At 40.9% G+C, this 20,459-nt stretch overlaps 1 protein-coding gene across 1 annotated transcript in view; it reads right to left on the bottom strand.

Annotated features, from left to right (window-relative positions):
• The window catches only part of PHACTR1 (phosphatase and actin regulator 1), a 301,044-nt gene that overhangs the window by 38,707 nt on the left and 241,878 nt on the right, over window positions 1-20,459 (bottom strand). The window contains exons 6-8 of the mRNA XM_010000934.1: window positions 15,462-15,792; window positions 7,280-7,488; window positions 5,608-5,764 (exon numbers count right to left, since the gene is read on the bottom strand). Coding sequence (XP_009999236.1) covers window positions 5,608-5,764; window positions 7,280-7,488; window positions 15,462-15,792 — 697 coding nt within the window. The remainder of the gene's footprint in view (window positions 1-5,607; window positions 5,765-7,279; window positions 7,489-15,461; window positions 15,793-20,459) is intronic.

The raw sequence follows: 20,459 nt of genomic DNA, 5'->3' as shown, positions 1-20,459 counted from the left end.
GATGAGAGCTTGCTGACCACAATCCCATTTTCTGTGTGATTTATCCCCAGCACCCGGCGCGGGAAGAGGGGAGCTCCGCGCGGGCACACGCGCTGCCGCCTGGGATGAGCTCTCGCTTCAGGCACTCGCTCTTCTCTCATTAGCGGGAGCGAACAATAAGCGTGAGCATTGCAGACGTCAGAGGTAATTAGGAAGAAATTATTTCACGTTGCCCAACTAAACGAGGGCTGTGAATACAACCTAATCCTGCTGTCTGCCCATTCTTTTTATCCCTACATGCCTCAGAGATGAAGAGGGCACAAAATGCCCTCCGCAGAGCGGGATGGGGACACCCGCGAGGAGAAGAAGCCGTGCTCGACGGGGTCCATCTTGCTGCTCACCCTCTGGGTGAGCACACCCTCCCCTCAGCAGGACTGCAGTGCTGTCTCAATAAGTAACTGCTTCAAAAAGCTGAATCTCCTCACCGATTCGTTTTTTGGCAAACAAAAGCTACCACTTTGGACTGTTCAGTTTCCTCAGCCTTCTGAAGGAACCGCTGTTGATTTGAAGGCCTGTGCAAACCTTGCAGACTAACCCTTCTTCAGCCCTGGTAAACACCTCTGCCACCTTTAAGGCGATGCTAAAGATGCAATCCTTTTCCCAAACTGTCCAATTTTTCTACTCTTCTTTCTGGCTTACGTCTCTCCTTCTGTTTACAAACATGTTGTACCACTCTTTCTCCTGAGAACTATCCCTCATGCAGAGGGACACACAGACAACTGGCACTTGATATGCAGAAGTCCAAAAACCTCACAGCAGCTCTGTGATATTTTTAAAATCAATGGCATTTTTTTGGTATTTTTTAATACTTGTGGGAATTCACCAGGTTTGCTTCATCACAGGATTTCTGTTTCTAGGCAGTGTTTTTCAATACAGCTGAGGAAGATATAGTATTGATCAGGGAATGCATAACATAGATTACCTTTCTGATCGAGGTAGTAGGGGACCATCATCTGTCACATCTGCTTCTCCGTAACAAAGATTTATGACTTTTCATGCTACATTTCTCAGACACAGACATCTCTGTACTATTTGCAAAGCATCAATGGGACTATAAACACATCCAGCAAGTCTGCATGTCCATATCTCATGTGTACATATTTACAGCCATTCATGCACTGTGTCTCTGTGATCTATTTTCATACTTCCTATCCTTCACCTCATGATACTTTTTTTTGAAATAATATATTATTTATATTGCTTCAGATCAAGATTTCCACTTGCTGGTGTAGGGACAGCATCTCATAAGGTACTGGAGTGAATAAATCCAGGGTTATACAGCAAACAATCCAGAGCACTACTGCACATCTGACAGAGCAGCTTGCTATTTATTCACTGCTTTAAAGCCAGCAGAACAAATACAGTGACACACTCACAGCAGTCAGTTGAGCAATGGGATGTCTGTCTCTCAGTCACAAAAGAGTCACAAGAGAGTCACAAGAGAGTCACGAGGTAGCATGTGGACACTGCAAGAAGTTACTTTCTTCATTTGTTTCTAATGTAATTATTTTCTATATAATTATGTAGTTAATGTACAGAGGGCTGCTCCCCCTTATTCATGCCTCTTCACTTCCATGCCAGGCACAGTCTGGGGTTAAATGTGACTCCTACAACCAATAGTTTCTGGTGGAAGCAGAGCATAAAATATTATTTGGCTGCAAAATCTTATTGGGTTTCCTGTGGCGCCTGCCAATGATGGGCAGCAGTCCCCTGACACACACTGCTCACCTGTGGACAGCCTTTATGCATCTCCCCTGTCTTGTGACCTGCAGCCAGTCTGCCCTCTGCCCCAAGCTGGGTAGGAGTGTGCTGATGAGACAGACATGATGCTGACCAGTAGTAATAGTGTGAATATCAGGACGTTCCCTTAACATTATTTTCAATGTGATGATGATAATAATAATGGATTACCAGTTTTTTAATATGATTGGACTATCCTATCCTCACAGGTGGGAAAAGCCAGGATTAAGCAATTCAGGGAAAACAGATAAGGACAATACCATGCATTCTTGAAAAGCAGTGGACCAAAATCTTAGCTTTAGTACTCCTGTATCTAATTATTAATGACCACCTACAGTAGAGCTGAGGAGTTATGAGACTCAAAGAATACCCGAGTGCTTTAGAAAGCCCTTCTTATAGGATGCATGGCTGATCAGTCAGAGACTAAAGTCACACATTTTCTCAAGGTATGAGAGACATTCTGTGAAAGATACGCAAAGAAACCAGGTCCTCCCAGCTCTAGGGAGTGCAAAGTCCTCAGCAAAGTCCAGTGTAGTGTATATATAGAAATAGATACATATATTTTCTCTAAATGACTCTTCTGCTCACCAAATAATACATTGATTGAGGAAGTCTGTGTTGTCTCTTATGACCACTATTATGATTCCTCAGTGAAACAAAAGTTCAAGGATCCACATAGAAGCACCCCTTTCAGTACCAGGGGACAGTCCTGCAGTCTTGGGAGACATGTGGCTCTCCCGTGCATCACCCATCAGTGCTGGCCCTCCCCCTCACCAGGTGCTCCTGACAGGCCATGCCTTTGCCACTGCCCCTGGGAGAACCACCAAGCTCAGATCCAGAGCCTGAGTCCTTGTTTCACCATCATAGCCCAGATATGCCCCACCTCACTCACCCTGTTAGCTACTGAAAGCTAAATACAGATCCTACTGCCCACTGCTTTAACCTGCATAACCTAGGGACCACTGCTCCCCAGCAAGTCCAACACAGCCACAGAGACAGACAAAAGGCATTAGTCCTTCTTTTCCCTCTGACTATTAACAGAGTTCTGTTTTTCCCTCTCTTAACTCCTTTCTCTCTTACAGTCACTTATTTGCACTTCTCAAGCAGCTGTGAAGCTGTGGGGGCACCAGAGGGATAAAATGGAGGAGGAGTTTGGAGAATCTGAGCAGTCAGGAAAAAAGAAAACCATACCCACTTAAACATTTACTTAGCACAGAAGGTCTGCATTTTACAGTAGAAGTTAATGGAGTTGTAAGGGGTTTTAGCAGCCAAGAACCTGTCCTCCAGCATGCATTTCCTATTCCCAGGTCACATGTTGTTATGAGCAAAATTCTGCATCTTAATTCACTGCCTGCTCCTTGCTACATAGTAGGTATCACAGTTCAGAGTAATCCCTTCTGGTTTGGTCAGAGGAGGAGGTCTTCTAATTAGTTGCTGTAATTGCTGTTTGAAGACTGTGCAGAAATAGTCCATGATGCCTGCTCATGTGGTTGGAATCCATGAGACATGGAATCTCCTGCCTTTGCTAGGATATATTTTGCCACCTTGAGCAAAAAGGTCCATGTTTGCTTGGATCTACTTGTGCTGAGCCATGGTACAGGACACACACCAGCGAAGAACTACATACATGTGAAATGTTCCTACGATAGGTACAAAGGTCTTAATTTGTCTTATGTCTGAGCTAATATTCAGGTGTGTAGTGGACCACATTCTGCTTGTAAGCTACAGTCTCTGCAGCCCCACAACTGGTCTGGTGTAAGTTAGGGTACTATTCTCCCAGCGTGGCAAACGGGTCAGGTGGTGTAGCCTGCTCTAGAGTCTCACTACCACTTGGCAGATGCAATACTAAAGTTACAGCAATTTTTTTGGACCAATTTGGGGTTCAGAGGTTCCAAGCTACATTTAAACGTGGCAGGAACAAATAGTTTGAGCCAAACTGATTCCTGGTGTAACTCTAATAAGGCTGGAGGAACTACGCCTGGGATGATTTTGGTCCCAGACAATATGTCAATGATCAGTCTTTCAATACCCCTGGCTATAAGCATCTTTAAAAATGACATTCTCTGAATAGTACTAAATTCTGATCTGCCAAATGTGGCAGTCAATGAGCTCTTCCGTACTAAATATTGTGAGGATGATACATAAATACTCAAGTATCCTTGAGCCTCTTGGTAAAAATTAATTGATCTATTACAGACAATAACTATTCGCTGAAGTTTTTATTCTGCATTTTTTACTTTTGTAAGTGGCATATGTGATTTCATTGGCTGGCTATTTTAAACCATAGGGGACCATTGGTGGAGCAGTACAAATCCCCCTGAGAAATCCAAAATTGCCAGCTGCAATTATATTTTGCATCTAGCATCTTCTCCAAGGACTATAAATGCTTCACTACTTTAATTCTGCTTGGCATTGAAATTGCTGTGTGACAATTCCTGAGGAATGGCGAAGGATGGACTCAGTAATGAAGTCTGGATAGCAAAGAAATATTGTCCAAATTGAAATATTCTCTCTATTTCAATCTAATATTCATCAGTCTGTGCACATAGATACAAAATACTTGAGAAGACGAGTACCTTCCTTTTTGCTGCTAAAACATCTGTGGCTTTTTGCATATTAGAGGTGAGGAAAGTTGTTTTCATATTTCTTGATTGTTTTTAACTACTCAAAAGGATGAGATATTAAGTTGTAAATAACAGTAATTAAAAGGTCAAACTGGCAACTACATTATTTCAGATAACGTCTGTGAAACTCTACCAATTTCAGTGATACAGAATGGGAATAAAAAAGCAGCAGCTCAGCTATTTTTTGAGCTCATATGTACACAGTTTCAGTTATTTTAACTATTTCTGATAGCTCCCAAATCCTAGCTATATTAGATGACAAGATCAAGCATTATACCTCAGACTGAACGAGCAGAGATGCAACTGGGGAAACAAATGACACTGTGAGAATATGGGGCTTATGCATAAAGGATTCTACCCTTGTTAAAAAGAGATATGCTGAAGAAACATTCTTTAATGGGGAAAAAGTAGGAGAGGTGAGTTATAAAATACTTATAATAAAAATCACCTGGGGTACAGTGAGCTGCGCAGGGTCAATGTTTGCAAATGACACTATTTACCTTCAGCAGAGCTGCAAAACTTCTGAGACACCTAAGTAATTTGGGCAAATGGGCAACACAGTGCAAATGCTATTCAATGTCATTGCAAGGTCAAGCAGTGCACAGTAAGATACACTACGAAACAAAAATTCCAACTCTTCACATGCTGCAAAAGGGTTCAAAATTAATCACATAAACACTGGGACCTTGCTATCATGTGCTGCTCTCTGGGACACTGAGCTCCATGTGCAGCTGCAGTGTAACAAAATATTACGCTGAATAGAGAGTGGACTGAAAAAAGAAAGTCACAGAACCAGTAACCCTGCAGTGCCATCTTGCAGACTCTGGGCATCTGCTGAGGCCATTCACAAGAATACTGAAGAATCAGACAGGTCTTGGAGTAGGCTAAGCATGATCCAGCACAAAGACTTTCAAAGACAGACAGGAAAGATGTGGTTAGTATATTTCAAAGAAGAAATAAACAAGGCCACAAAGAAAAAGGTAGATAAGAGGGATTTACCTGCCTCCACAACATGGTAGTTCTGCTGCCCCTTTATCACCTCAACAAAAACAACAAACAAACAAACAAAAACAACAAAAAAAAGAAAAATCCCAACAACTGGCTGGTCTTCTCCTTGTGGTTTTCTCAGAGTCAGACTGGAGGGCAACTAACATCCTGCCACATATTTCCAAAAGCAAGAGTTACAAAAACGTTTGTCTCCTACCTTGTTAACTTCGTCCCAATCTGCTGCCTAAGCTCGAGCCTCTCTTCATCAGTCTGCATGGGGAGGATGTTCTTTTCCTCCAGCTCTCGCTTGGATGGCCTGTTGCTTAGTTTGATTGCTAAGGAGTCCTTCCTGCAGACTTTCATTGCCAGGGAGCCTGTGGGAGAGAGGAGAGGCTCTGCCAAAGGAGGTGTCATCATTGCATTACAGCACGAAGTGGGCAAAGACTGCCAGCCAAGGGAGGATCCTGGGCTCTCATTTACACTGGTAAGGACTGTGGGAAAAGGGGTGTCAATTAATTTCATGTGCTCAATTACCCTCAATTCACATCATAACAAGGAAAAGCTGAATTTGGTAGGTATACAGGAAAAATAAATTAAAATATTGCTCCATAGAGGGGAGTGGAGAAGAAGGGCTTGCTTCAGAACTGCATCTGTAGCATCTGTAGTTTTGTCTAGCACAGTGTTTCTGGACCATGTAATGGAATGAGTAATCCACCCTCAGAACCTGGTCAGGCAGCAGCAGAACTACAGCAGGTGGAAAAGAGAGAGAGAGACCTCTGTCTTTTACAGTGTAACATCAAGACACCCAAGTTGGCACTAGAAGGAATCAAAAGTCAATCAGCACAGATCTTTATGTACAGTAATTGACACTGCTTCTCAGGCAGTGACATTGGCAAAGATACTGTGAAAACCAGCAGCCTTTCATGAGTCAAGCTTGCTTCCCTAGACTGGCAACCAAAGCAGTTTGAGCAGGGAAGACAGACACAAGTAGACAGACAAACACAAACCCATGAGAGGTTTTGAGCAATGGCAGTACAGTGTGAAACAGCACAGTTCTGCTCTGGGTCTTAGTTTAAGAGCAAAGACTGCTTAATTTCACGTGCAGGGTAAAGGAGGATTCCGAGATGAAATATGCCTGTTTTAGAAACTTCTTTGTGTGGGTTTTAAAAAGGGTGCCTTTTGTTTGTATTGCTCCCAGTTTTCCAAAGAAAAGAAATCCAAAGGCCTGAAACTTCAGCTCAACCTGCAGGACGACAAACAGTTGTCATACACAAAGTATGGTATTTTCTCTTCACAGAAGAATCCTATAATGCCACACCAAGGCAGGAGATGGGTTTCTCAGACAGGCCAGGAGGGGGCCACAGGTCCATCTCCAGACTGTAATTGTGACATGGGTATCAATTAACCTGACCCCAATTCTCTGATCATGACCCCTTTCAAAGTATGTACAGGCTTAAAATTCTGACATGATTTAATACTTACTATATAAAAAAGTTCTGATTTTCTGTCAGTGGAACTTATTTCATCCTCCTGAAGTAATGCTAATGAGCTGATCTTGACATAAGCCAAATACAGGGCTTCTTTACACCACATACACTCGGGAAAGTGAATCCAAAAGTAAAATTTAAAGTGAACTAATATAAGCCAAAAAGAGTCACGTGATTTCTGTCTGAGAGCTACCTAGACAGAGATTCATGTGAATTAGGGAAATTATTACAAATTAATACTATTTGTTATTTTGGATTGACTTACAAAGTGTCCCCATGAAGTCAAGCCCTGAAAGATGCAAAAGATACAGGCAGGAAAGGAAATTCACAGGCCTTGTGTTTTCCTTATGCACTGAGAGGTAAAATTAAATAAATGGGAAAGAAAAACAGAATTAGTCTTACTTGTAAATAATGAGTTATCCTCATCCTCATCTTCCTCTTCCTCCTCTGCCTGTCTTGTGTAGAGGCAGGAAGAATCTTCATAATCTGCTTCATGAGGCACATTTTCTTTATTGTCATCGCATTCGATCACAACAGTTGGCACTTGTCTCATGTCTGGAAGGCCCCCAGGTCCTGTTTTTGTAACACTGTCACCTGTGTGTAAACCAGAGCTGTTGGGAAAGAAAAGCAAATGAATAAACTGAAGGAAACAGCTCAATGGAAGACTGAGTTGCTTCTCTTACTGTATTTAGGAAAGCAGCTGTCTTTCATCCCTTTTTTGAGAAGCAACAAGGACAGACAGATCTTCATGATCAGCAAGTGGGAGTTTTAACTGAGTATACATACATTAGATTTAAGGTACAACACTTACTAGGGAGAGGTAGGTCAGCACGCAGGCAGACATACTGGCAATCAGGACTAAGAGCAAAAGATCTGCAGCAAATAGAGTCTCGAGGCTTAGTGGGAATTGCACCAGCAACTGAGAGTGATAACATGTCTTCAGCCCAAAGTCTGTGTCACCTCTCCTCTGGCGTGCAGGCAGTGAAGAGAAACTGTCTCACTTGACAGGTGTCTCTGTCCTGCTTTGAGCCAGGATGAAAACAATTTTCTTTTTACTGATATTTTTTGATTCAGTGAGCTCTCTTCTGAGTAGCAGCAAGTTTTCCAGCTAGTGGACTGATAATGCTGGGATGTTTACAGATACAGCTGAGACATGAAGGATGCTTTGCCCTGCTTGTTGAATCTGTGGCCTCAGATGCTAAAGGAGCAGATCAGTTGTATTTGCAACCCTCCCATAGGGATGAGTGGACTAGACAGATGGCAAAACTGGTGAACCAAAGTATTTAACAACATATATAATTCAGGGATAATGGAAATCAAGCCCCTCCCTTCTTGCTTCTTCTTCCCTTCTCTTCCATTCATGGTTAGTGTCCGGGGAGGACTCTATCTATCCACCACTGTTGATCCCTAGGCCTACGTGTTCCTGACCCTCATCACTCTCCCCTCAGCTCCTGTCTGCTCTGCTGCTCTACCCAGCAGCTCCAGGATATTTCAGAACTGGTCACAGTTCATGAGATGCTGGGGGAGTTGCTGGGGGTGGGAGGAGGCAACAGGATTTTGCACATTCCTGAACACACTTGTATATATTTATACATATTTTCTTTTATCATTAGTTTTATCATTATCATATTTAATTAAAGCTGTCTAGTTTAGTTTTCAATCCTGAAAGTCTCTCTCCTTGTTTTCTCTCTCTCCTTTCCCCAGCTGGGTGGGAGGGGATCGAGAGCATCATGGTCTCTGGTCTAATCGCTGATCCTGAGCCAGACCGTGACAGTCTCACCAAAAGGTGGAGTAAGCGAGGGGGAGGAAGAAAAGGTATTGGTTGTAGAGAAGGACTGCAGAAAGGCAGGGGGAAACCATGACTGACACTGGGTAAGATGTGTTGATTGCCTTGAGGGAAAGGCAAGGGCACAACCCTCTGAGGCAGAGGGGATGAAGCATGTGAAAGTGGGCTTGGTGAAGAGAGACTTTGGGAGCTGGTGAGCATAACAACTGAACAGGGCTAAAGCCTGGGGGGTTTGTTTGCTAAAAGGGCACAGTTATATGTTGTGGGAGCTGCACTGACAATATATCCCAACTCCTACCCCAGGCGCTCACTCCATCCAGATGCTGGAGATCAATCTGAACTGGAGCTGACATCGTATTTCTTTTGTCACATGAAGTGTGACTGAACATTTCCTGCAGCTCACTAGGTTCAGTACTGCTACATCTAGCTCTGCTCATGTGTTGGTTTCAAAGTCCTTTATAAACAAACATTTCAATACAAGTAGGGTAATAGAAACATGAGGAAACAGGAGATGAAGATCAAAGTCAAACAAAAGGTGAAAGGAAAAGATGGGAACAGAACCAAGCTTCCCAAGCCATTTTTATCTCATAGCTCGTGTTGCTTTTTCAGTGTGAAATGAGTGAACAGAAACCACCCTCTCCTAAATCCCAGCTGAGGCAACAGATGTATAAAAGGCAGGGAACATTTTCCTGTCAGATACCCTCTCTTTGTCAAACTCCCATTTTTCTTTCCACAGGAGCACAGGTGTGAAACCAGATGTGATGGCCAAGCTGCACTTGAGGCACCTGAATTTGGGTCATGCCTTATCAAGTGCTGAGTAGCCTCAATTCCCTTGAATATTTAGCCTGTTCAGAATACCAGAGGCATTCTGTGTCTTGAAATAATGTTGTATTCTTCTCTTTAAATTACTTTCTACTGAGTCAACTTGAAATATTTCCCTTTCTTCAATGTAATCATTTTGATAATTGCAACATTTACTATTGCAGACTAACCAACAATGAGATGCACAGCTTTACTAGATGCCTTGAACAGAGGCACTTCATTTCCTTAGTGATAATCCATGTTTTGTACCACAAAGTATGAAAGATTCATGAAGAAACGGCTTATGAATTTTTGTATTAGACTTCAATGAGCTTGATAAAAAAATAAATTATCCCCAAAGTAGTTTTAGAATTCATCAGCTGAATTCTCCTAATAACACATAAATGCACTACAGTCTTTAAAAACTCTCAACTAACTTTTACTTTCTTGAAATGTTTTAAAAATTTAAATGCTATTAGTTTCCATTTTTAAAATCTGTTTTCTCTGTAGCCTATTTTTTGTGTAACTCTTCCTAAGAGGAAAGGTAAGAAATTAAAAAAAAAACAAACAACAAACACAGCCTTGGAATTAAATTACCAAGAGAAACTAAAATGTGGTGAAATTCTGTTACCATTGCTAAAAAAATTTCTACATGTATTGAAAAACCCCACAACTTCCAATGGTTAACACAAGCACTGGATCATTCATTTAATTAAAAAAAAAATACATACATAGAGAGTAAGTACAAGATCACTAAGTCCCTTCTAGAAGTAAAAATGAAAGGAGTAAAAAGTAGTTCAGCATCCTGGGCCCTTTGGTGCTTCCCTGTCCTGTGAAGGATGAATGTAGGTTACAGATGCCTCCTTATGGGAGTGTGCATAGGGTAGCAGATATCAAATTAGTTCACTAATTTAGGTTACCAAGCATGTGTTGGATGGCAACAAGATTTACAAATTACCACGCTACATCTTTATTTGAACTAGTGATCTAGAAAGCGACAGCTTCTCATCTTGTAATTTTTTTCTGAATCATCCACTTTCTGGATAATACTACTTTCTATTTTAAGCCCCTAATTTTTCTTGGTGTTTTGTGCTCTTCTTGATTAAAATCAGCATTTTCCACAGCTTTTTGAAGACGTCAGCTGTCTAAGCACAGTACTTGTGAAATACATTCAGTATTGCAGTACCCTTAAGACAAATCAAGGTCACTGGATATTTCCATTTTGTATAAATTCCTCTGGGTCATTAGCAAAAAAACAACATGGTCAGGTGGTCTACACCACAAAACATTTTAGCATTATTTACCAAAAAGCATTCTATTGTTTCAAATAGTCAATTTATAATCAGTTTCATGTTTAGCAACAAAATTAGAAAACAAAGCTAAAGCTAAGCAAGTACATGTTTTAAGAAGATAAATTTATCTTAACACATTGATTTCAATAATTCATAGTTGACTAGTACAAGCACTTGAAAATCCTCTTGTATCATCTTTACATGAGCAAACCATCAAGAAAGCCACACAATTATAGCCTGCAGAGTTTCTAGTGCGAAAAAAGATTAATGAAAAAATCAGAATTTAAGTATATGAGTGACTCATGGTACAGATAAAATCTAAAAAGAAAGAAGTGCAATCCATCCTGTAAAATCTAGTGGGAAAAAAAAAAAAAAAAAGGCATGCTTCTTAGCTGTGATCCCTGGCCCTTTGATTTTGGAATAAAGAGTTATATTTTGATCAGCATGTTTTCAGATCCTCAGTACAGTCTTCTGTACTTAACAGTGAAAACAAAAATTTGAATAAGGCTTCAAACCACCGTTTATACATTTCCACAATACAGGCATATGTGTGAGAGACAGAGAAGGTGGCAGAGCTATAAATATTGTCTCTATCCTTAGGCAATGCTAAAGTTTAGACAAAAAGCAATTATCTTGACAAGTTTTATGGAAGATAAATGTTTTCTGACTCAAATATGTTTTATAAGATCTACAAGACACTGGCAGGGATGCCTAATGCATTTAATTTCATAAATCTACAGTCTGAAGTTGAACTGGGTGTCCCAGAGGAACCCGTCTCACACACTGTCTTTTTGGACAGAGCGATTCTTCTCTGCTCTGCTTCAGATGCAGGCCTAGCTCAGGGTGAGATATTGCCACTTAATAGCTCTTCAGTACCTATGCTGAACAAATGGAGGCCTTGATTCAGCTGCAAGTGTACAAGAGCCCACAAAATAATTGAAATTAACTGCCGTCTTACCAGACAGACCAAGAACTACATGAGCAAGGCAGAAAATAAAGCTATTTCAGATGAAGAAACTACCTTTCTAAGTCAAAATTAAAGATACATTCCAGTGGCACAAGAGGGTTTCTAAAGCTTCTTTTGCTGTTGCTCATGATGCATGGCTTTTGGGCATGGTCTTTCCTCTCAAATTCAATTTAGTCAGGAGAATAAAGCCTTTCATGGATTTTGGTGATAAAGGTTATCAGATTTTCACCAACTCTTACAATGCATTCTGAAATGGTAAAATTGAAGCCAGCATCCAGAGTTTTGTTTATGATTGAACCACAACCTTTGGGCTTAAGGGGCAAGTCTTTTGGAGTAGGGCATAAATGGGCCATAGAGGCAGCAGATAAAAGGTTATGTGGGAATTACACCCTTCTCTGTTTCAACTTAATCTGTCAGAAAGCTGGTAATTTATCAGGGAAAAGAGAGGCAAACTGGTAGCACATATGACATGTCATAATAGTCATGCTATGACAAGAGACAGATTGCCCTTCTGAGAAGAGGTTATCAATAGATGTTACGAGTACCAGAAAATGTTGGCAATCAAAAGTGTTACAAGTTCAAATGAACTTAATGTTCTACGGTGTCTGTAATAAAACCAAATAAAAAAAGAATTGAGGAATTAACTGCCATTTTAAGTCAAAAGAACAACTGGGACTTGAATAGCTTTTGCACACTTTTAATGTACCTTAAGACATCGACTAGATCTATGTGAGGCTGTAACATGCAACCACTCCAGCAAAGGGGAAAAAAGTTACAGAAGCTCAGAAGCTTTCTCAAGGTGAAAGACAGCAAAATCACTTCTGACTTCCAGGTTGGTACAGTGGGACAGCTCATTTTTCTCTGGCAAGCTTCTGGCTTGTCGGCAAAGCACTGATTTCAAATACCAGTCTTCAGATGACATTAGACTATATGAATTCTGGAGACCTTATCTGGTAAAGCAACAAATTCAGATTGATGGAGGAAGGGAATGTTTTAGTCTTTCATTCTTTGTTCCTGTCCATACTCACAATCCTGGTGGAGGGAAGAGTTACAGGTCTAGGAAAAGTTTACTGGGAAAAAATGTGCAATTGATATGAATTGGTTATGGATTAAATGAACATGGATGGAGTTTAGCAGACCTGAGGAGATTTCACTGCACCAGGACCAAAGAAACTAGACATAAGGAAGAATTAAAAAAAAATAATTCCAGAAGGAAAAAAAAAGAAAAAATGGAGAGCAAAAAACTGATCTGCACTTGTCTACATGATCCTCTCTTATTAAAAACAAAATACTACTCTAAGCAGTCTTCCAAATTACCAGGATTATTACTGCAACATCACAGCAATTACACTAAAATGTAGGATTCTTTCAAGATAAAGAGTGAGATCAGCAAAATTAAATGCTGCCAATGAACTTAGCATTCCCCAGAGGGAGCCTCAGAGACATGTTAGGCTCTCTCATCTACTCAAGATTACTGACCCAACAGCAGTGGCCCAGTAGTATGTTATCCTGGAAGGAACAGTAAAGCTCAGGAGCTCACTGCATAACGTATGCATGCAATAGATGTGAGCACACTAGCCAATTTTATATAGAAGAAAGCAGATATAGAATCTGTGCAGTTTTAAAAAGCCCTCAGGACTTCTGGGCTGAAGCATCCAATGACAAATCCTGTAGTATGATTTCTGCTAAATTTAATTCAGATTTTATAAAATTAAAGAAAAAGAACTACTGTAAAAATATTAGAAAACAGCAGCATTTTGGGTAAATAATTTTCTCCCAAGTAAAAAAAAATATATTTTTAACAAATCTGTACAAATCTTCAAGAAAAGTTAGGAAATGTACTAAGATCCCAATATGGCTTGAAAAAGCAGTTTAAGAACAGTCAAGTGTCAGCTGCACAGGCCTTTTCACCTGCAAACACTATGAAAACAATTTTTGTTGCAGAGGAAATAGTCATCACCCGTTTTCTCTCCAGTGAATGTGAACATTATTGATTTGTTTTGATGAGGAGAATAACTGAAGTACTCAATAGTTTATTTTGTGATTGAAGTAATAGTCAATCAACACAAAAAGGCTATGAAAAATCACCCATCTGCAATATAATGAACTAGGACTCATTTTCATTTTAAAGGTGAGGTATCAGTGCCACAACCTTTTCTTATTTTTTTTGGGAAATGAATACTTGCTTATTCAGTTTTTAACAAGCAGCAGAGTTTCAGCTGCAAATTAATAGTTAAAACCAAACAGCACCACCTTCTTCAAATCAGCTAAGTGTATTTGTAGACATAAATTTGATGGATGCCCAGAAACTGGAGCATTCATTGCTGTGGGGCAACAGATGCCACAATGAAGTCACACTCTGAGAGATGTCACTGGGCTCAGGATAACAAAGTGCCTTCTGCACACAGTGTGAGCCAGACAGGAAGATATCCAACTTATGCTGGGGATGGCACGGGCAGTGCAGCCCCAAAGGAGCCTTTGAGGGACACCAGCTACCCTCTCTGCTTGGTGCACCAAGCTTTGGGGTGATGCAGATGCATTTGACCAGCCCTGCTGGCAATGTGAGAGTTAAGCAGGTGGTCACTGGGCACAGGGGGGAATGTGGACAACCTTTTTAATCCTACTGCTACAGCCCTTTTACAGATGGGAACAGGAATCTCCCACACAGCCATAGCAGTTTTTCCCCAGCATTGAATTCCCCCATGCAGCAGAAACGTCAGCCCTCATGATAAAAAAAAAGAGGTCTATCTATCCTGCTTCCCTGACTGTTTTTCAGGCAGTAAGGAGAATCTGCCATTCCTAATTGAATTCTGTTTATCTATGCACTAAATAAAGGTAACATTGTCACAAGGAGGTATTGAGGCAAATAATTAGGCTTTTTGTCTGTTAGACCAAAGATTTTAGCTTCCTGACTAACAGAAGAATGAACTGATGCTGCTAGAACAAGCTGGCTACAAAGCTGCCCGTGGTACTAAATAGAACATGTCATTTTTTGGATTACCTTCCCTATTCTGGGACTCGCTCAATTTTCCTCTACAAGACAAAATAAATTTTCCAAAGCTTGCTGATCTTGCAGCCTATGAGGACAGCTTGCATTTATACAACACACTTCACTTACTCAGGCTGTTTGAAGCAGTGTTCAGAGATGCCCACAAGGGACAATAATAAAAACCAGCCCCAAGGTGGGTAAGGTACACCTGATCAAACATACAACCTTCCTCCAGATGAAAATGGCTAAGTAGGTAGCTGCTGTGGAATGGGTTAAATACTTATTTTAAGGTCAAACATATAATCTAAATTAATTGAAATAATAATAATAACTTGTAAAAAGTCTTCATAGGTTGTTTCAAGCTAATTGGTAACACTAATCAAATGCCCTGCTTATTTTTTATTGTTCTTTTCTAATCTTCCACTTCCACTCCTTTTTTCTGGCAATCCCCCACACAACTAGAGCTTCATAGGAATGCACTCTGCAGTATTTATTGCAAGCCAGGCATGTCCTTTTAATATCTTCTCCATCATCTGTATTATCTAATTCCCTGAATAGGACAACATGGTTCAGGAAATTGGGTCTTTTTCTCCTCTCTCCTACAAGCTTGTCAAACAAGCCTGGGAAGGTTCATTCCCTGCCTCTGGGGATGGATTCAAGTACTACCAACATAACTCAAGTGAGGTTGATACCGAGGTTAGCAGGGAACAGTGCACATCAATAGGTAACTTAAAAGGTTGGTCCATTACCTTTCTAGCCTCTGCATGGTCATGGCCAGAGTTTTGTTGAGTTCTTCTATCATCCGGCACCCGGAAGGATGAATGGGCAACGTGCTGGACCCAGAAGGCAGGTGCTGGCTGTGGCTGCCATACTGGAGCTGGTGCTGGTGAGCTGCTAACTGGGATGGCAGGACAGTGTGATGGTGCTGAGTCAAAGGCTGCTGGGAGCTCTTCTGAGTGGAATAGGATGAGAGAGAGAGGTCTGGCCCCCCTAAAGGCATGCAAATCATGACTTTCTTTGGAGGTAGTGGTGGTGACAGCTTAACTGGCATACAAGGCAGTTTCACAGGAGCACCAGGATCTAAAAGAGAAGCAAGAGAGGCCCTGATGTTAATCTTCATGGCAGCAAGACGAGATCAGAGTATCTGCCTGGGCAAGCAGGTACTGAGGCTGCTAGTCAACATGGGAGTGTGCACCCCTTCCTTGCTGTGACAGATAACTCTGCATAAAATTCATTCAGCACTGTCTTCAGCAAAAAATACCATTATTTTGAAGCACTTCCATAAATATCCCAGGGTTGTGCAGGCCCCTTAAGCAATGCTTAACAAGGCTTGTGTCACATTTTGATGCTTTAAAGCCTTAATCCTCCAAAACAGCCCTGTGAGGTAAATGCAGTATCTCTCGCTCAACAGGCACGCAAATAGGGGGAGAGCAATTTGGTGTCTGAAGTTACAGGATGACTCACCATCATCACCACTGGAGCTAAAGCTCAGGGATTCCTGATCCCTGATCCTTCTCAGCCACTGCAGTGCAATTACTTCAAGTTACATTTCTTACAGCTTTGTAATGTGCAAAACATTTGGTGTTAAAAATTACATTAAAGGGCAAGAGAGAAAAGAAATAGGGTTTGAATACTAAATAGGAGTTGTTTGGAAAAACAAAAGGTACAGGAGGAGAAAATTATAAAGGGCAGAAGATTGTTAGGATTCATGTATTTTTTTGCAGAAGGCTTGGTAGGCACTTTTCTCTCGACACACACAATTAATTTTAACCTTTTTAACAGGCATGTTCATTTAATCACATAGTTGACCTGCCAGGCAAAGATTCCTCTGACTTCCATGAGAAACCAATGAGAAGCCCACAAGCAAACTTTTTTTGCCAGGACCTAACTGCAGAATGCAGTTTTTGGAGTTGCACTGTGAAACGTTTTCAGGAGGGAGAAAAAGTAATGGGAAGGCTTGTAGTTCCCATGATGTGTTTAGAAAATGGTCTTAATTTAAGCAAAGAACAAAACTGAGAGCAAATATACACACTGTGAGCTGCAACTGTGAGTTTATGTTTAGGAGGAAGGCCACACCCTTTTCAGTCTGGAATACTGCTGACATGTGGCTCTGCAATGCAGCTCTGCAGGCAAGGCTTGCACACTCTGGCTTCTTGTTGCTTCAGTTCACTCTTACTCCTGTAACATGGTACGGGAACTGAAGGGCCAGAATCTTCTTTTGACACAGGGAAGCTTCAGAGTAAGATGTTGCTCTCCAGGTTTAAAGGGTTACAATCCTCCTGAGTGATACCAGATTTCTAATGTCCTTTTTCAGGTGGTCCTTTTTTAGTATTAACTTTCCTCCCTCCTAGCTTATTCTGAGTATTGCCTGCGCTAGTATCCATATCTAGTAGCCAGGCTGCACAAGGCTGATACTAGGACTTTCAAGCACTAACATTTCTTGAATATTATTTAATGATAGTAAAGTGGAAAAGGACCAATCACATAGCCAAGCTCAGATATGCCATTAGACTTTTTTAGGGCCAGTCATAGCTTCATTGCACCTACAGTATCCACTTGATACTAGTGTTTTTACTACACTAGGAACAAAGCCCTGATCTTCAAAAGACTTATAGGATAATGACAAGTGAAGCAAATGTGGATTAATAGAGGCACAGAGAGAAGTGGGACTTCCATGTTGCAAAGTGGAACAGTTACAGAGAGCACAACCCAAGTCTTTCAGCATTCAATGCAGTATCATGTTCACTTGTCATGTCTCTTGAAGCCAAGAATTCTTCTGATGGCTCCACTAAGGCTCAAATCTAACTCATGGGATAGCCAAACCACAGGGCACTGCCTTCTTCTCTAAATCCTTCTGTACAGTAGAAAAAAAGACTTTCAGGATTTTCTATTGAAGCACAGGAAGGACTCCAAGTTACTGTGTTTTTCTTACACGCACACTACTTCTCCTTTGTACCCGATATAAAAGAACTCATGATCTTCAATAAAAAGGTAAATAACAGAAGAAGTAAAGACTAAATTGTATAGAGAGTTGAGAATCAGGCTCCTATGGGATTTGTAGTAACAAAGTGTTTTCATACATTTGTGGTCCAGGCAATCTCACTTCTACAGCTGGTCCTGAATTACAAAGGCTACACTGAGCTCTGCACTTCCATTTTCAAAAGGGCAGGTCTGATTGTTAGCTTTAGATCCCTCTCTGCTGTATCTCCATTGTCTTCCTCTGACAGTGCCTGTGCCTGGACACCCCACCACTCTGAGTATGATGCAGGCGGAATCATCCCTGATAGTGAATTCAAAGAGGTCCCAACTGAGGCATCTCTTGCTTCGGGCAAACGAGTAACTGGAAGTATCAACTGAGTTTGCTGCCTTCTGGGATGCTGAAGATTAGAGTACTATTGTATGCTGGGAGTGAGTATAACATGCCAAATGGTTCAGGTATAAAGCAACCATAAATCCTTCCATCTTTCTTTTCCTTTCTTATACAAGCAATCAGCCAGTAGAGTTGTGACAGAGGCACTGCAACCTTAGATTAGCACAGGAGAATGAGTCTATCTTAATTTCACAATGTATGTGATGTGTGAAGCAGGGGTGGAAACAGCTACTGTCTGCAACATGGAATATTCATAAAACACAGACATCTGGAGATGAACGAGAAGCTGGACAGTGGAAATGTGAGCAAGGAATCTGTGATAAGTGTCTTCTCAGTGAAACATTACCAAAGTCTTAAATCACTGCACAAAGCACTTATGTGACAGAAGAGAAGCAAACTCTGTGAAGCCAGGTGTGCAAGTCTGATTAATCTCTTTTGGCTGAAGTTCTTAATGTTCAAGAGAATAATGAGCAATTCTGCAAGATGTTGGCTCCCAGCAGGGTTGTGACCACTCAGCACTGTGCATGGTTAAGTAAGAATCGTGCCAGAATTGATGGAAGAGTTGTTGGGCATAGAAACCTTCCCACTGCTGACAATAAATTAAAATACAGTTGTGGATGCCACAATATTTGCTGCACATCAGACCTATAACAAACAGGTCAGTCCTTACCCAACAGCTGGCCCTGCTTGGAGCTTGAGGTTGGACTAAAGAATTGTTGAGATTCCTTCCCACTGAATTATCTTATACAGTGTTCTTGCTGTATTATATACAAGTAGTACAACTTGTCATAAAGTTAACGAGTCGCTTTGAAAATTCCATCCAAGTAATTAATTCTGTAAACTAACAAAAAATGTGAGGCTGCGTGAGCACTTCCACACCCAGTGTTGTGATCCAGATATTCCCTGTGAAGGCAGCATCAATAGGAGCATGGGAGACAGCATGAGGCAAAGTACAGAGAACCTTCTGCAGTGGTGGTGGCACCACTCCCAGTGGCTGCTCTGCAGTTGGCTCTTGGCTCTGTCCCCATTCCTACACTGCCCCATCCCCACAGCACCTCAGCCTTGAAAAGGAGCATGCCAAGGCTGTGTTATTTTTACCTGCTAGAGGCAATTCCTGCCACCTTTAAAACACATTTTTCTTTTCATTCTCCCCCAAATTAGATGTGGTCTGACATGTTTATTTTAGGCCTGCTTTTTATGTGCATTTCTTATTGAGGAAAAGGCCAATCTTTGTCTTGGCACAGGCAGATAGATGTTTGAGATGGTTTACAAATGCTTTCAGAGGTGAGGAATGTTTCTTTTCCACTTCTAAAACCTTTATTACATCTTTTGTCAAACCCTGCAAGTCAGTCTTCATGCATTTATTGAAGAACTTGGGATAAGTTAACAGCAAGAAGGTGGTCAGACTCAAAGGAAGCTTTTCCTTCCTCAAATTCTGTATTTAAATTTTTTTATTGCTGTTGACCACACCTGTAGTGATTTTAGAACATCTGTTTGAATAAAATGTTTCTATTAAAAACTTCTGTTAAAATGCTTCTGCATTTTCAGATGTGTTCCCAAACACTTCACAAGATCACATGTCCCCTTGCAGTCTTCTTGAACAAAGCTACCAGACCATTAAACCACTGTCACTCTCCATTAGCCATGCCCAGAATGTCTTAATTTGTCCTTCTCTCAAAATCTTTAGTAGAAAAAAGGGCAGGCAACAAGAACAGAGAAGTCTACCCACTAATGCCAGAATTCAGACTTTGTTTTCTCACACACAAGCTTAGGATGCCTCTGGAGTAATTAGTAAAAGAATAGCATTAATTTTGCTTCTCACTGATGAGGGTGCTTCATTAAGTTTGATTGTTCATTTCCAAAGATTATACACAGCTAAAAATCAGCCATGGAGAGCACAAGGCACTGAACAACATGTGTATCCGTTAGACCACCAAAGTAAATGGACCCTTAAGAATAAATTTAATATTTTTATTTATAAGATATGTATAAAAGAGGCTTGAAGTTCTACCACGAATAATTGTCAGTTAAATTAGGGCCCTATGACTAAATTTGAATCTCTGTTCCTTTTCCCTGAGGGTTCTATATAAGCACATACAGAATCTGTCTATATGTATGTACAAGAGTTTACTTAGGACTGCATGAGAGATCACTAAAAGCAACCACAAAGTAAGAGAAGTCACAGTTCTGTTTAATTTTCATTGGAAAATCATCACCATCAAGCAATTGACTTATGCTGAGAGCTGGTGCACAATTCTAGCTCACACAAAATTTTTAGTTGCAAAAAACCTCACTATACCAGAAGGTGCTTTCTGCTTTCTCTTACAGATGAAAGGCGTAAGAATTAATAACCTTTAGTACCTGAGGTTTTTTCCTA

This window comes from Chaetura pelagica, unplaced genomic scaffold, assembly GCF_000747805.2.
Source record: "Chaetura pelagica isolate M959 unplaced genomic scaffold, ChaPel_1.0 scaffold104, whole genome shotgun sequence".
In the NCBI taxonomy this organism is placed as follows: domain Eukaryota; kingdom Metazoa; phylum Chordata; class Aves; order Apodiformes; family Apodidae; genus Chaetura; species Chaetura pelagica.
The sequence above is the reverse complement of the archived record's forward strand: the minus strand, read 5'-3'. Positions and strand labels throughout refer to the sequence as shown.